General features: G+C 36.3%; 1 protein-coding gene across 1 annotated transcript in view; it reads left to right on the top strand.

Moving 5' to 3' along the window:
• Positions 1-4,679: 4,679 nt before the first annotated feature.
• Positions 4,680-16,151, top strand: part of LOC145694854 (uncharacterized) — an 81,770-nt gene continuing 70,298 nt past the window's right edge. Inside the window, exons 1-2 of the mRNA XM_081771549.1 lie at positions 4,680-4,774; positions 14,586-14,648. Coding sequence (XP_081627675.1) covers positions 14,607-14,648 — 42 coding nt within the window. The 5' untranslated portion in view covers positions 4,680-4,774; positions 14,586-14,606. The remainder of the gene's footprint in view (positions 4,775-14,585; positions 14,649-16,151) is intronic.

Below are 16,151 nucleotides of genomic sequence, written 5' to 3'. Positions count from 1 at the left end.
TGATGCTCGTAATATATAATATGCAGAATGGGCTGAAATTTTGGCTAATCTGAAAAAAAAATCTAATTTGGAGATGTTTTCTGATAATATTTTGCTCCGTTCATTGGCCGAAATGGCAGCGCCTAACAATTCAGCATTAGATGATGTTAGAAGCTGAATTCCTTGTTCTGATGCATTAAAACTCTGATAGAATTTCTCAATTTGATCATTTGCGCGCAGAAAACTCACCCCGCATTTGGAGTAATTTTAAAATAAACCAATGGTTGATGCATTAGTTTTAATATCGATTTAATATACGCAACACTAAATCCGTATTTCCTGCTGTGGTTCCATCGTCCAAATACCTAATATTCAAATCTGTGTTAATATCATTTACAATAGGTTGGAGAGTCAAAGCAGACAGAGCCGGGCCCAGTGGATCGCGCTGTTGTACTCTGTGTTGTGACAAGATAATATTTTCTCCTATAAAAAGGTTGCTAGGTTGAGAGTAACATTGGTAAATGTACGGATAGAAGGTCGGGAAATTATTTTTTGACGGAAAGGAGTATAGATCACATTGAGGTAAACACAACAAAATATATTTGAAGTTATTTTCTCATCTGTAGTTTTCGAAAAAATCGACAAAACGAACTTTTTATGTCTTTAAAATCTATGTTATTCGTTACCAATAATAATTGGCAGTTTTATTTTGCTGTAAAAGATGTTATTTATTTATTTACATTATATCTGGCAAAGACACTGTTAAGCAGCGGATGGTACCTAACGGTGATAGGAATATTCTTTAATACTACTTTTAATACTTGTTTATTTCTCAATAGTAAATCTTGCACTGTGAAATAACATTACGAATACATTACTGTCTTATAATTAAAGCTTTCAATACGCAGCCAGGTTTCCTCGTTCTTGAAGAACCAGAAACGAAACAAATTCTATAATAATACATCTTACGTTAGTCGAAATAAAGACGCATAACTTTTAAGAACTGGAAACCGAAGAACAAGTGCAAAATACTCAAAGGCTCCATTTATTTACTGGAATTATATCATATATTTCTGATGTAATTAAACCCACAACACAGAGCAAGCTTTTTCAACTTTCTTTTAACATTTTAATTTATAAAGGACTTTGATAAAACGGCCGTTCTTCTCAAGAAGAGATTTGTAGAATGGAAAATATTTGAAACCCCTTCCCTCTCCCCTTAATATAAACATTTCAATGAAAGTGTTACCGTAACAACATATGATATACTCTATTTTGGCATAAACTTTAAATTTATCTTAAGTCACTTGATAAAATCCAGTTTAAACAGGGGCGGATCCAAGACGGACTTCTGGGAGCGGTGGGTTGTAATACTGCTACTTACAAGGAAAGAGAGGGAGATTATATATCGAAGTGGAAGATGGTTTATACACCAATCGAAAGCACAAATGATGCCAATTACGAAACTATAATAACATTTTTCCGAATGCATATACTGTGTGAGTTTTAAGAATATATAGGGTGTCCACAAAGTCCGTTGCCATCTCTAGAAATCGCAAATGGTGAGACAGATGCCAAAACAGGAAAACACGTGTTTGATCATTTTAAAAGTACAACGTATCGAAGCAAAAAGTGTTATCCTAAGGCCACCCGCAGGGTTCCAGGCGCGGTACAACTCAAAATTTGCAAATGGTAAGGGAGTCGAGTAGCATATCGTTGGAACGCTGTTGGGAAATGCAGGAAGACGAAACAAGTCTCAACTCTTTAAAATTACCTTGTGCAAAATGGCGGCCGGTGAAAATCTCAGCAATAACATCATTTTAAAGTCTATGGCCACCCCCATAAATCTGAAACGGGGAGACAGATATCAAAACAGGAGAGTGCAAAGACTGAAAGTAAAAAATGTTTGCCCCAGGGTCCTCCGTAGGGTCCCACAAAGGGTCCTGCTCAAAATTTTTAAACGGCAAGGCGACTCACGTAGCACACCGTTTGAAAGCTAATGTTAAATGAAAGCAAATGGTACAAGTCTAGACGCTCTACGACAACACTGTGGAAAAATCTTGCGTTTTAGTTTTTCTTTCAGAAGTCGGGTTTTCCTTTGTTTTCACTTTAATTCGTGTATGCAATATAAAGAAAGTAAATGCCCCTAGTGTGAGATTCTGTCAACATTCTGTGCCCTGCGTTTGATCCCTTGCGGAGAGCCCTGGGCAAATATGTTTACTTTCATCATTATACTTTTGAAATGATGACACACGTTTTTCCTGTTTTGACATCTGTTGCACCGTTTGAGATTTATACGGGTGGCCATAGGTTTTACAATGACGTTTCTGCTGATATTTTCACCGGCCGCCATTTTGCACAAAGTAATTTTATAGAGTCGAGACTTGCTTCGTCTTCTTGCATTTCCCAACAGCTTTCTAACGGTATACTACTTGACTCCCTTACCATTTGCAATTTTTGAGTTGGACCCTGCCTGGGACCCTGCGGGTGGCCCTAGGACAACCCTTTTTGCTTTAATACGTTGTGCTTTTAAAATGATCAAACACATGTTTTTTTTGTTTTGGCATCTGTCTCACCGTTTGCGATTTCTAGAGGTGGCAACGGACTTTCTGGACACCCTGTATATTGATATAACTTGCACAGTGTAAGCATTCCGAAAAATTTTATTACAGTTTCGTAATAGGCTCATTAGTGCTTTCGATTGGTGTATAAACCATCTTCCACTTCAATATATAATCTCCCTCTCTTCCCTTGTTAGAGCCATTTTAAGAGCTCCAAACTCGGATGGGTTTTATTTATATATAAAATAAGAAAGTTTCCTCTTCTGGGGGGAGATCGTCCCCCCTGGATCCTTCCCTGAGTTTAAAATAGATATTCTGTTTCAAAATTAGTTTTAAAATAATCAGCAATTTTTCACGTGATGCGATCACAAACAACCGCCAATGTCGATTGGAGTGTGAAAAAAGTACCCTTCTTCACTCTCTTTAAACCGGAAGTTTCGGAAATGTTGAGACACGTTTTCCCTTATTTGTAATGAGAAGTTTATTTATAGACTTTCATCTTCCTAGCTTGAAGGGCTCGTGAGATATGCCTACTCAATTTTCCCATAAATATCTCCCATTGAATATGCATTTCATAATAAAAACTCGGTTCGAGGTAGATGACAACTATATTAAAAAATTCAATTCAAACAGTTAAGCCGCTTTCCCGTGATTCGATCTTAACAAAATGACTTTCATTTTTATACTATACTAGCTGAATTTTCCGTTTTTTCCAGAGAAAAACAATGTTTGTGGAAACTATTTGAATTCCCTACTTTTATGATATACATTTCAATGATAGTGTAATAATAAAAACTATAAGATCTTCTATTTTGGGCATAAACTTATAACCTCTATACCCTTAGAATATACCTTTTCTTTGCCGAACTGACATAATAACATACCTAGCTTGACGTTCAAACGGGTCAGCCGTTATCCCGTAGTTGGATCACGTATAAGATTACTTTTCTTTTATATTAGATCAAAACACATATTTTCTAATCTCTTACTGAAAACTTTCTCTGGAGGTTATTTAGTTGTAATATATCATTGCAGATATATTGGCTTTTTATGAGTATTTTCTTTGAAGTTACGATCATTATAAAGCTAAAAATTTCGGTGAATTTTCTTGTAGTCGTAGGTTAACATTATTAATTGTACGAATTGAGTCATCCTAGAAATACAAAAATGCCAAGAATGTGAAGTTCTGAGAACTGTACAATTTCATTTGGCACATTTATAACTTCAGAATATTCATTCGACAATTGACAAAACTCTTCCAACAAGAACAGAGATTCAAAAAAATCTGCCGGTTAAAACACATATGATTCTTGAAATATTTTGTATGTGCTAAATATTCCGGAAACTATCATAAACTTGATAGAACATTCCATAAAGACTATATCTTTCAAGCATTTGCTGGTGAAAGTTCAGAAATAGAATGACAACTTTTGCCTATCAAAATTAGGGACGGTACTCGAATTAGGAAATAAACCCGCTAATTAAATTATCTAGATTTATTTTATTTAGAGTTCTTCATACAACTGTGAGTGGGTATGCATCTATCAATCAAAAATTGATTTATTTTTCATAGCAACTCACAGAGTGTAATATGTGAAATATATGAGCAGCGTCGTTTCAGATTTTAGTTGATGGGGATGTTGTCCACCGACATAAGAATTTAACGTTTCTCATTAATATATTAGTATACAATTAATTAAAATATATGTATTTCTGAAACCCAGGGGAGAGTGTCCACCCTCTGATGTACACTAAGAAAAATATAATAGATAACATCATTTGACAGATTTCCACCCATGGAAATGTAACATAATTAACTGTCGTGTGTCTTGTGAAACAATGTTAGTGTATTAATTCTACACGGATTGTTAAATCACAAATACATGTAATATTATACATGAATCATGTTCTTCCTGAAGCAAAAGCCACACTTAAGAATATTTTCACGAGTAAACAATTCAAAGACACTAATACGATGGACACCTTTGGATTTAAAATGCTCGTCTTACAATTGAAGCTGTTAACATTGCTAATCACGTTGGTTTGGATGGCGACGACCGGACCAGCACCTACGTCCACAAAGAAGGAAGGTGGCCGTCAGTCATCATCACTTGCCTTGAGTGCATTTGCCTTGTCCAAGGGTAAAAAGCGTTGAGGTGTGAATGACAAGTATCTTTTCAACTGAAGAACATTGCCAGAAGACTTTACAACAACTGGCAACACGAAAGCCAAACGTAAGTAATACAATAACTATTGACTTCTTAATTGTAACACAATACTTTTTTTCTGTTATCTACTAGAATATGTACTAATACTATTGTTTATATGACACAGGATGTTGCTGAGTTGTTAGTGTTCTCACCTAGCATTGGGAAATTTCGGGTTCTGATTCGAAAATCCTTACAATATTAAATGAATGCTGTTATTTGGAGCTGTTGGTCTGCAGTCTTAGCCATACTTCGTGATATTTCCATTCTTGAATTGTGAAACGAAGCAGAGATACAACGAGATGTCATCTGAATCTTAAAGCTGTATGATGCTGTTTAAAATATTACTTAAATAATTCTTATTATTAAATACAAATATTTGAGTAACTTGCGGCACCTTATTTACAATTGGTACTACGGTTCATCACTTTGGGTAACCTTGAATTGATTCCTGTATATTTTGAAATTCGCTAAGCAACAGAATATTATAAGTACATTAAAGATCTAAAACTATCTTCTACTAGTATTTTGTGGATTTTTTTAAAAAAATAATATCCCATAAGAGTTTGTACCGTGAAACAGGCCCGTATCCATGGGGGGCTAGGGTGGGACGGAACCCCATAAATTTTTACTACTTCCCTTAAATTTTCACAGTAGGCTTGCAATAAACTATAATATGGTGAAGAACTATAATATGATTGGGTTGATACTATAATATGATCCCCCCTACATATTTTTGGGATGGCCTGCTGTGAAATATTTCAAGTCTAAAGAACATTAATTTGGATTCATCATCCATTTCTCTTTCACATTTCAGACAATCATATATTTAAACTGTGAAACAAAATTTTCGACTGAATTTTACAGCATTTTATTTTAAATTTTTCCAAGCACCTTAAAGTATAACAGTTTCAATCTAACTTGTTACTGCTTACGATCATAGAAGTAGCCACAATTACTGTTGAAGAGTATGCAAGGGCGCCGATCCTTGAGGGGGGGGGTATGCTCATATGGTACTCATGTATTTCTATGAATATGTATTTTTTATTGTTAAATGTATTGTTATATGCATTTTTTATGAATACGGGTCAATCCATCTGAAATGGTCCAAACATGGTGAAAATGATTGCTCGACCATCTCCAAAAATTATAAAAATTTCAGTGTGACGAACCGTGTGTATGAGAAGATCAATAACATCATTCACATTGTTGTATATATACAAGTGTTCCTGAATGGCGGCCATCTTTGTTGTTGATGGAGTGCCAATTTTTACATTTGCAAGCGTTTGCGAAAACCATCGTTGCTCAGGATGTACGAATCAGACAGACACCAAATAAAAACGAATGTTTACAGGACAGATTGAGGTACACGGAGAATATAAACTTTTGCTTCTAAGTAAATATGCAGGGTTACAAACCAATACATGAAATCACCAAAAAAAACTACAGAAAATTACACTTTTAAGGGAGCTGTATTTTGGAATGGCATAAAGTGGGCGTTAAGAAGTTTTGTGCTAAATACTGTTGTATGTAAAGAATTTGCAGAAATATCCACACCTGTGATACTACTGGCACCATAGATTTATGGAGGTCCGAAAGTTGAAGTTTGTGATTTTGATGCCATGTTTGGTACGTAATATCTCAGGAGGGTAAAATGCTAAAAATTACTGCTTAACCACAAAGTAATTCTGTATGTGAATAAACTATTGCAAAAAAATCATGACTGATATTACATGGAGAAAAAATTGAGGACATGGTAGCAACGCGAAGAAAGCACGTCCGTGACGACACCAATCGTCGAACTTGACCTCCGTATTATGGCACTTAATGTATCAGCAAAATGTCATTAAAATCCCAGTTACGGAAGTTAATATGTTCAAAAGGTTGCGTTACATCTATCCTAACTATATATACAACTACATGAACTGACATAAAATAAAGTGGTACTTCCACTTGACGTGGAGAGTTGAAATTTAGCATGTTTGTAGCTTTCAAGTACTAAACCACAGGAAAATTGCCAAAAGATAACATTTTTAATTTTTAGGGGGGATGAAGAAATTCTCCATGTTATTTAAATTGATCCTTTTTTTTTTTGACTTATATTTTATATTTTAGATACTTGGAATTGGAATAAAAACTTGAAATCCGATATGCTTGTACGCTTCCGTTAGCGTTATCTAAGTAAATCACCAAAAATAGAAATTTTCAACCGTGGAGAAGTTTTATGGGGACCTGAAGAATCTTCCCAATGTTATTTATATGGGACATTTTCTACACTCCAAGAGGTTTAAGCTCTTCCGGCGGGATTAGAATGATACAATTTGGCATGATTGAGGAGTTCCGGGACTAACTTGCAGGAAAATTGCCAAAAGTGAATATTTTTAGTTTTTAAGGTGTCTAAATGGGAATTAAGTAATTTCCATGTTATTTAAATGGGTGTTTTTTTGTGATACAAAATCTTATCTTTTAGATAGTTGAAATACGAAAAGAAAGTTGAAATTTAGTAGAATTTAGGTTTTAGAGGTTTGAGGGCGTAGGCCGAGGAAACACAGAGGTCTGGGGGCGGAGCCACCACCTAGCCAAAAGCTAATCTATCCTATATAACGCAACCTTGTGAACATATTAACTTCCCTAACTGGGATTGGATTTCGGTGATACTTTGCTGATACCTGTATATTAAGGACTTTATTAGGAAGATCCAGTTCGACCATGGATGTCGTGGGTGCAAGGGACAGCTAACCCCCTTACCGTATAGACGTTGCAATGATCATGGAGCTAGAAAGATGGAAGAAACGCCACTCCCAAGCTTTTGTACAACTGAACAGAAACAAAAGCGGGCCTAATTGCTGCACCATACGTAGGTTTTGAGATCTAGCATGAAAAGTATCCAAACATTTAAATTTTTCTGGGCTACAACCATCGTCACGGACTTGCTTTCTTCGCGTGTTTCCATGTCCTCACTTTTTTCACCATGTAATATCAATCATGATTTTTTCTTTTTTATGCAAGAGTTTATTCACATACAGAATTACTTTGTGGCCAAGCAGCAATTTTTAGCATTTTACCATTCCTGAGATAATACGCACCAAACAAGGCATCAAAATCACAAACTTCAATTTCGGACCCCCATAAATCTATGGTGCCAGTAGTATCATAGATGTGGGTATTTCTGCAAACTCTTTACATGCAATAGTATTCAGCACAAAACTTATGAACTCCCACTTTATGCCATTCCAAAATACAGCTCCTTTAAAAGTGTAATTTTCTGTAGTTTTTCTTGTGATTTCATGTATTGGTTTGTAACCCTGTATATTTATTTAGACGCAAAAGTTTATATTCTCCGTGTACCTCAGTCTCTCCTGTAAATATTCGTTTTTGTTTGTTGTCCGTCTGATTCGTACGTCCTGAGCAACGGTGGTTTTCGTAAACGCTTGCAAATGCAAAAGTTGGCACTCCACCGACAAGTCACCATTCAGGAACACTTGTATATACGACAACGTGAATGATGTTATTGAGCTTGTCATACACAAGGTTCATCACACTCCAATTTCTATAATTTTCGGATATGGTCGAACAACCTGCTCTGGACTACTTCGTATGAATTGACCCATATACGATATTTGGCATAATTTGAATACAATTTGTCTTCAAATCCTCATATATGCCTTCTTAAACCCTTGTCTGTAACCAAACACGCGTCTCAACGGGCCCCTCAAAGTTACAAAGAAATCGGCGCCATTGAGCGTAGTCTGTTTGAACTGTAAGAAAGGGAGTTTCATATATTGCTATAAATGCTAGATTAGAAACGTGTACAGTGAACCAGAGTTGGCGTGGGTCAATGAAAACTTGACCCACCACCCACTGTGACCCACGACCCACTGACCCACCACCCACCATGAACCACTTTCATCCACTTTGACCTACTCTGACTCACCAAAATCCATCGTCATCAACTCTGAACACGATCCACGGCCTCCTCTGAACTGTCTGAAGAGTTTACACTTGTAATAAAACAAGACTGAAATTGTCACTAATTGGGGCGCGGTGGTTCAGTGGTAGAGCGTTCACCTCCGGTGCTTGGGGTCCCTGGTTCGATCCCAGCTCGCGCCGTGTGAACTTTGTGGTGGACAAACACCGTGCTCGTGGGTTTTCTCGGGGTTCTCCCGTTTCCTCCCACTTATTTCATTCATTTCTCATAATCACCGTCTCCTTTAGCCTAACCGGCATAACCGTGGGACGTAAAACTGAAAGATTTCATTTCATTTTGTCACTAATTGGAGTTTGAATTTCTAGTCAATCGCTCAAGCACCACTCTGTTACAATAACTGTGGATCTGACCCTTACGATATAAAATGGTAAAGTGTTTGTCAGTGAGGAAATTGAAACAGTTTTAGGTGGGGAAATTAGTGTGTGCCTAAAATATACTTGTACTAAGAGAGTATTCTTTCAAGTGTTAATTTTTGAACACATTCCACAAGAAACTTCTATTTGCAGGAAAATACCCCTGTACAATATGGAAAAGGTTATGGTTTCTCAGTTCACAGTATTTTTCTCACAAAAGACTTGAAAAATCAGTTGTTAATAGGGTATAAAGGTGCTCGGGTACCCTCTGTGAGAGCATCTCCATAAAGTATGCTCATAATTGTAATTTGTCTAATCAGTAAAACACCACGTTAAATTTAAGTTACAAATATGCATAATTGCAATTATTATGAATATTTATTCAAAGTAGTTTACCTAAAGCAAAGAAGATACTTACTAAAAATTAGGTAAAAAGTTAAATAACACAAATAAGCCATTAGTAATACAAGTATACATTTTCCGTAACTCGTAATTTTCCACTTTAAAACAAATCTGAAATCGGATTTATTTGCTGTTGGTAACATTTTGGCGGTAAATCATCCGCAGTGGAATGATGTCCATCCTTCAGCCAAGAAATAACTAGCTCGTCTACTTTGAGCTTGTCTAGCGGTGGGCTATTAACATTGATGAGCAACAAGTTAGACAATGTTTGAGCACTTAGTATATTTCTAATATTAGTCATCTGTAAATTCATAAGGGGAAATCCCCGTTCGCACTCTGTCGTGGAAATTGATAATATTTCTACCCGATTTCTGCAACTTCTCATCGACAATCTACTTGTTAGACTTAAGTCTGATAACGATTTTTCTTGGTCAGGTTTGAAATACTCAGCAAGAAGTATCATCTCTCTATCACCATACAGCATCTTTTCCATATCGACCATGTTACTTAACAATGTCGACCCATGTAGAACAGAAACTTCATCTACCACGCCTTTGGTAGGGAATCTTGTGAATAAATTATCAATTAAAACCTGATAAACTGGTGATTTCTTATTTGTTTATAAATTTAATTTTTGTAATTACACATGAAGGTTTGATACCATTACCAAGTTCCCTCCCCCGTCTAGAAAGCGAAAGGGAACGAGGTTCCTGGAAAGTGTTCAGAGTTGAATGGGAATTTCCCTCCTTCTTCAACTTCAATTACCACACTGCTGTTTGCCATGTGCCAAATTACGATGAATTTCGATTAAATTATCATAGTATAATTATTTCCTTGTTGAATTATCAATACTTTTCAGTGGAAAAAAGGATGAAATTTTAAAGTTCCAAATCAAAGTAAGTAGACCAACGTAAAGGGAGAAAAAGTGTAAAATTTTCCATACAATTATGCGTACAATCCAAACTTCAAATTTCCGTGTAAATAAGCTTACAGTACAAATTTTATGTCTATTTTCTCACAACTTTATGGGTTGATTGCCCTGTGCTGTAAGCGCTCCATATAATAAACATAAGCTTCAGCAATTATTAAAGCAGAAAGCAATGGATATATGAAGCCAAGTACTGTATTTTTTGTTTCTGATTTTTTTTCTTAAATAACATCGATCGTTTTCGGTCATTTTTACAAATTAACTCACTACCAATTTTCCATATATAGAAAGTGCCCCCCCCCCACATAAAGGAGAATTTTAAAAAATGCTAGGACACACACTGTTTATTTTCAATAAAGAGTTAATACACTGAATTTCATCTCCGTAAGTTTAACGGCTTGCGAGATACTCATTTTTTTTTCGCAAAAATTCGGATCCTCACTACCTCCTTAGGATATTATGCATTATAATAAAAGCAATATAACATCCCAATTTGGATTAAGGCCTAACTATATACCAAAAGTAACTTCATTTGACTTTGCAATTTGACTGTGATGATTAGGCACACATAGTTACATTCAATTTTTTATATAATAATTTATATATTGCAGTTATTCAAAAATGTATTTTTTCCCAGTAGTTAGCTCCTCTAAAAACTCACAGGTCTCGAAAGCCAAGTAGTAGTGTAAGTCCTATTGCTATTATTACAATTAAAAATATCAATATCCAAAAGTGCCTGAAGTTCTTTTTTACTTGGTTAGATATACTCACCTCAGGTAAGTAGACAGAAACAAATGGAGAAGGAAGGGAAATGAATGTCTTGGAAGTAAAACGAAGACAAATTTACCAGTTTTCAGAAGATACTGTCAACAATGCAGTGAGCAGAGTAGGTCGGTAGATCATACTGAGTCGGTGGGTTGCAGTGGGTCACGGTGGGTGGTGGGTCACAGTGGGTCATGGTGGGTGGTGGGTCGCAGTGGGTCACGGTGGGTGGTGGGTCACAGTGGGTCACGGTGGGTGGTGGGTCGCAGTTGGTCACTTTGCTTGGTGGGTCACAGTGGGTCACATGCTATTGACCCACTGACCCACTCCATCTCTGCAGTGAACCCTATTAGTACCTTAAGTAGTGGTTCCCAACCCATGTGCCGCAACACACTCGTGTGTCACGCAATTTCATAAGTTGTGTCTTGAAATTATAAAATTTTAAATTAAGGAAACATTTAATAATTACTGCACTAATCAACGTAGGGACAGTTCGCTACTTTACAGAAATTTATTCATTCACATTCATTCGCTACTTTACAGAAATTTATAGGCTTACACTATTATAATTTATATTATTAATGATAAAAAATGAAAGAAATGTATTGCGTTATCGTGTGTGCTCAATAAAGTGTCGTCAGCCAAAAATGATTGGGAACCACTGACCTAAAGGACGCCTCTCAATAGCGGACATTTTGTAAAACGGATAAAATTTTCTTGTTCCGTCAATAATATCAGTTTTATTAGCCGTTTTAGGGACGTGGACACTCTTCTTTTTAACTCCCAAAGTTTTAGTAACTTCTTGATAGTATACATAAATTATTCTCAGTTCATGTGTACTTTGCATCGAAAATGCTTTTTGCAATTAGAAAATAAATCTTCAATTGATTCCTGTAACTCATCTGGTAGTTAGAAGCAAATTTCGATTATAAACTAGTATCGTCATAATTTTACTAACTATTGTACACTATTCCTCCACGAAATTCATAAACAGTTATGATTGGTTTGTTCCATCTATATTTTCAGCATTTAATAACAGTGTTGCATATTTTTGTTGAGTTACTTTTAATAGTTAATAAGCGAATTAATGAACTCTTAGAGAAATATGAATCGTACAAAACAAAATTAGCAGACGACCATTATATTTTACAGTATACTCCAAATACTGAATACAATATTTCGGTATTGATCTAGGTTTATAACTAATGTATTTACGTGGCGAGGGGTAAGATAATACACCGACAAACTGGAAGATGTGATACTAAACTCACGTCAGTGGTAGAGAGCTTTGCCTCGGGTGAGTAGGGTACATGGCTTGATCTCCGCCCACGCAATGTTGAGACTGTGTAGTGGACAAACACCGTGTGTTTGGTTTATTTCGAGATTCTCCTGTTTCCTTCTACTTTCATCATTCCATCATCCATCTTATCATCATCGTCTCCCTTACCCTTGGTTCATAATAGTAGGATGTTAATCTCAAAAAAAGGAAAAAGAAAGAAAGAAGAAATACAAGACGTATTATGAGTATAAATATAACAAATTTATTTATTGATATATAGTGTATTAAAGAGTTACTTGGAAAATAAAGAATCTATCTGTAGCGGAGCTGAGAGTGGCGTATTTAGGATTTTGTTTCGGTAGAGCTATGCACAACACGTGAATAAGCACTTATATTTTTCCTTTTGGATCTTGACAATTTTTAACGAAATTGTGCATATAACAAATTTATATCGGGGGGAGGGGGATTGGGCCCAATAGCCCCCCCCGTAAATACGCCACTGGGAACTGAAAGCAACAAATAGATGTCTACATTATTGTGTAGAGCACATACTTTGACATGTAAATTCCACCTCAGTTTACTCGACTAGTAACACCATTCGGGCTCAAAGTACGCAAAGAATTCCAATATTTAAGCATATATGTAATCAGGCACGTAGCCAGGATTTCGCAATAGGGGGGTCCGTGACGAAATACTGCGGTTATCACACCAGGTACTCTTCATTCTAAACTATTTACTGGCACCATATATTCGTTCGTTTAACCAGGATTTTGTTATGGGGGGGGGGTCATGGAATACTGTGGCTACACATCAGGTGATCGATCAATTTAAACTATTTTACTGGCAATATCGATATTAGTTTGTTAGGACATTCAGTCCCCCGCCCTCCGTTTCCTCCACACAGAGCTCCTCATAAGGAAGAGTAACCAAACGCTTGCTGTAGCTTTATACTTTTCAGGTTGATTTATCTTTTTCTCATTTCTTTTTGTTTCATCCTTCCTTAATATTTTTCATTTCTGGATCCGAAGGGGGGGGGGGTCCGGACCCCCCGGATCCACCCCTTGGCTACGTGCCTGTATGTAATATTTGTATTCAGTGTCGTCTAAAATTTAGGAATCCTAAGGAATATTTGGTGAGAGTCTTACTGTCTGCCCGTAAGAGCTGTCTATCGTCTTAAGATTTATTTACGGAGTACCCATCCCTTTTTGGTGCGGGAGAATCGGGTTTGATTCTCTCTGGAAGCTTATGTATTTCAGATTTCACACGAATTATGAGTATATCTCCACGTTACTATTGGGCTCATTACTCAAACAAGACATTAAACACAATAAACAAATCCTCGTGCCTTTTTTTTTTTTTTTTTTTTTTAGTTCCGTAGTGAGACGTCAGTTATTATCTATACAAGGTGTTTCAAAACAACACCGACAACGTTTGAGAGTTGATTCCTGACAGCAACATAAGACAAAAAATACACACCAACTTGGGTGCACAAATGCTTCCTTTCGGAGTTATAGGCTGCCAAAAACATGGAAAAATGAACTTCGAAACTATGGGACCTAGAGTAGTCGGGTTAAGACTTCACTTAGGAACTAATATTTGCGCTATCCAAAAATACATGTTTCAGAATCCTAAGGTACTCACACAACAATATTTCTAGAGGAAGTTTGGCTACAGGCATATAATCTGAAGTACTTCCCAACTACCTTTATAAAAATTGTTGCGGAAATACTGCATGATTCTGAAACTTGGATATTTGGATACTAGTGTTTAAGTGAAGTCTTGAACCGAGTATGGTAGGTCCAATAGTTTTGGAGCTATGGATCGTTTAAAGTTCATTTTTCCATGTTTTTGGCAGCCTATAACTCCGAAAGGAAGCATTTGTGCACCCAGGTTAGTCTATACTTTTTGTTTTATCTTAATGTCAGGAATCGCCTCCCAATCATTGTCGGTGTTGTTTCGAAACACCCTATATAGCTAAATGCTATTAGCGAAGAAGTTGAGAAAATTAAGATGTTTCGTCTGTAGAGCAATAGACCCCCCAAAATTGGTACACATTTCCATATCTGTAGCCTACGTGGAGTAAAAACGCAATTTTGTCTAAAACATTTTGTATATTTTTGTTTCAGATATAATTTCGCCTTAAAGCAATGAGAAGAATTTTTATATCTATAATAGTTTTCTCTGTATCCGTAAGTATTTACTTATTTCATTACTAATTAAAACCCATATTTATATCATAGAGCAGGGTTGGACAACCTTTCTAGGTTTGAGGGTTAGTTTTCTTTCTAAAACTTTCTGGCAGTCTACATATCTTAATACAGGGTGATTTAAAAAACTAACGGATTTCATTTAGGTCTAGAATTTCTAACTGACGTCCGACTTTCATGCGGTTTGTGGTAAGTGATCAAGGAAGGATGGGAAATTTATGAGATTATGTTTACTGGTTTAAATTCATCCGGGGTAATATTGACCAAGCCTCAAGAAAAATACCAAATACTCGCCAGTGTGCCTTACAATTGGAATGAAATGCAGTACGATGTGGAAATTTGAGTTTTCTTCGTTAAATTCCAACCTCGCCGAGGTCAATAAGAAACAGAAAAGTGGGCCGTTGTATTGGAAATTGTGCTGTATAGTTCTGTGCTACTGTGTGAGTATGATTAGGACACAGGGAGAATAGTGTATTCTTTGGAGCAACATGAGTTTATCGTTAAAAGTTTTTGGAAAACGGAATCTGTTGTTGCTACGCAAAGGGCATTTAGAAAGAAATTTGCCCTCGGTCTGTGCCAGACAGGAACATAATATGGTCGCTAGTGAATAAATTGGAAGAAACAAAATCGCTTCTGAGTGAGACAGGGAAGTATCGGACCCTGCAGAAGGGTGTTGTGGAAGATGTCAGTTATCGACTCTTTAGGTCACCCAAGAAATCTCTCCGTCGATGTCGCAAGAAACCACTAGACTATAGCTGTTCAACATATGATTTATAGGTGTTACCACTACACTTAATTTATATTCAATTTCGCTTCAACAATCAAAACCTCATTCCATTTGTAAGGTACACTGGCGAATATTTGCTGTTTTTCTCGAAGAGTGGTCGATATTATCCCGGATGAATTTAAAACAGTAAATACAGTCTCATAAATCTCCTATACTTCTTTGATCATTTGCCACAAACTGCATAAAAATCGGACTTCAGTTAGAAATTTTAGACTCATATGAAATTCGTGAGTTTTAAAAAAAATCACCCTGAATAAACTTTCTATGGGATGAGTAGTCTGTATTATTCTAGTGACACGCTTTCCTGACTTCATTCATATTTTAAGACAAAAGCATCATTGCATATCTATGTTAAATGTTTTCGAAATTATTTCTCTTCTCATTCGCTATATGTCCTGGGTTTTTTCTTCACACTTCCTGAAAGATCCGTTGTGACTTAAAGCTTTTACAAATCTGGAAATTCATTACAAAACATTAACACGGTACGAGAGTTCACTGTGACATGCTTGCAGCGTAACAATCTACACAACATTCCTTGTCAGTTTGTAGTTACATCAAAGCTGCTTTCACGGTTACGAATTTTCGACATCCATCAGTGTTGCCATCTAAATGCCATTCTAAGGTGTTCCAGAGGATTTTCGAATAAGGTAAAAACTTAGGGTTCGTACATGTCCCAAACTAGGCGGGACACTCCAAAC

The sequence above is a fragment of the Thermobia domestica genome, chromosome 9 (genome assembly GCF_964235325.1).
Source record: "Thermobia domestica chromosome 9, izTheDome1.hap1.1, whole genome shotgun sequence".
NCBI classification, from domain to species: domain Eukaryota; kingdom Metazoa; phylum Arthropoda; class Insecta; order Zygentoma; family Lepismatidae; genus Thermobia; species Thermobia domestica.
The sequence above is the reverse complement of the archived record's forward strand: the minus strand, read 5'-3'. Positions and strand labels throughout refer to the sequence as shown.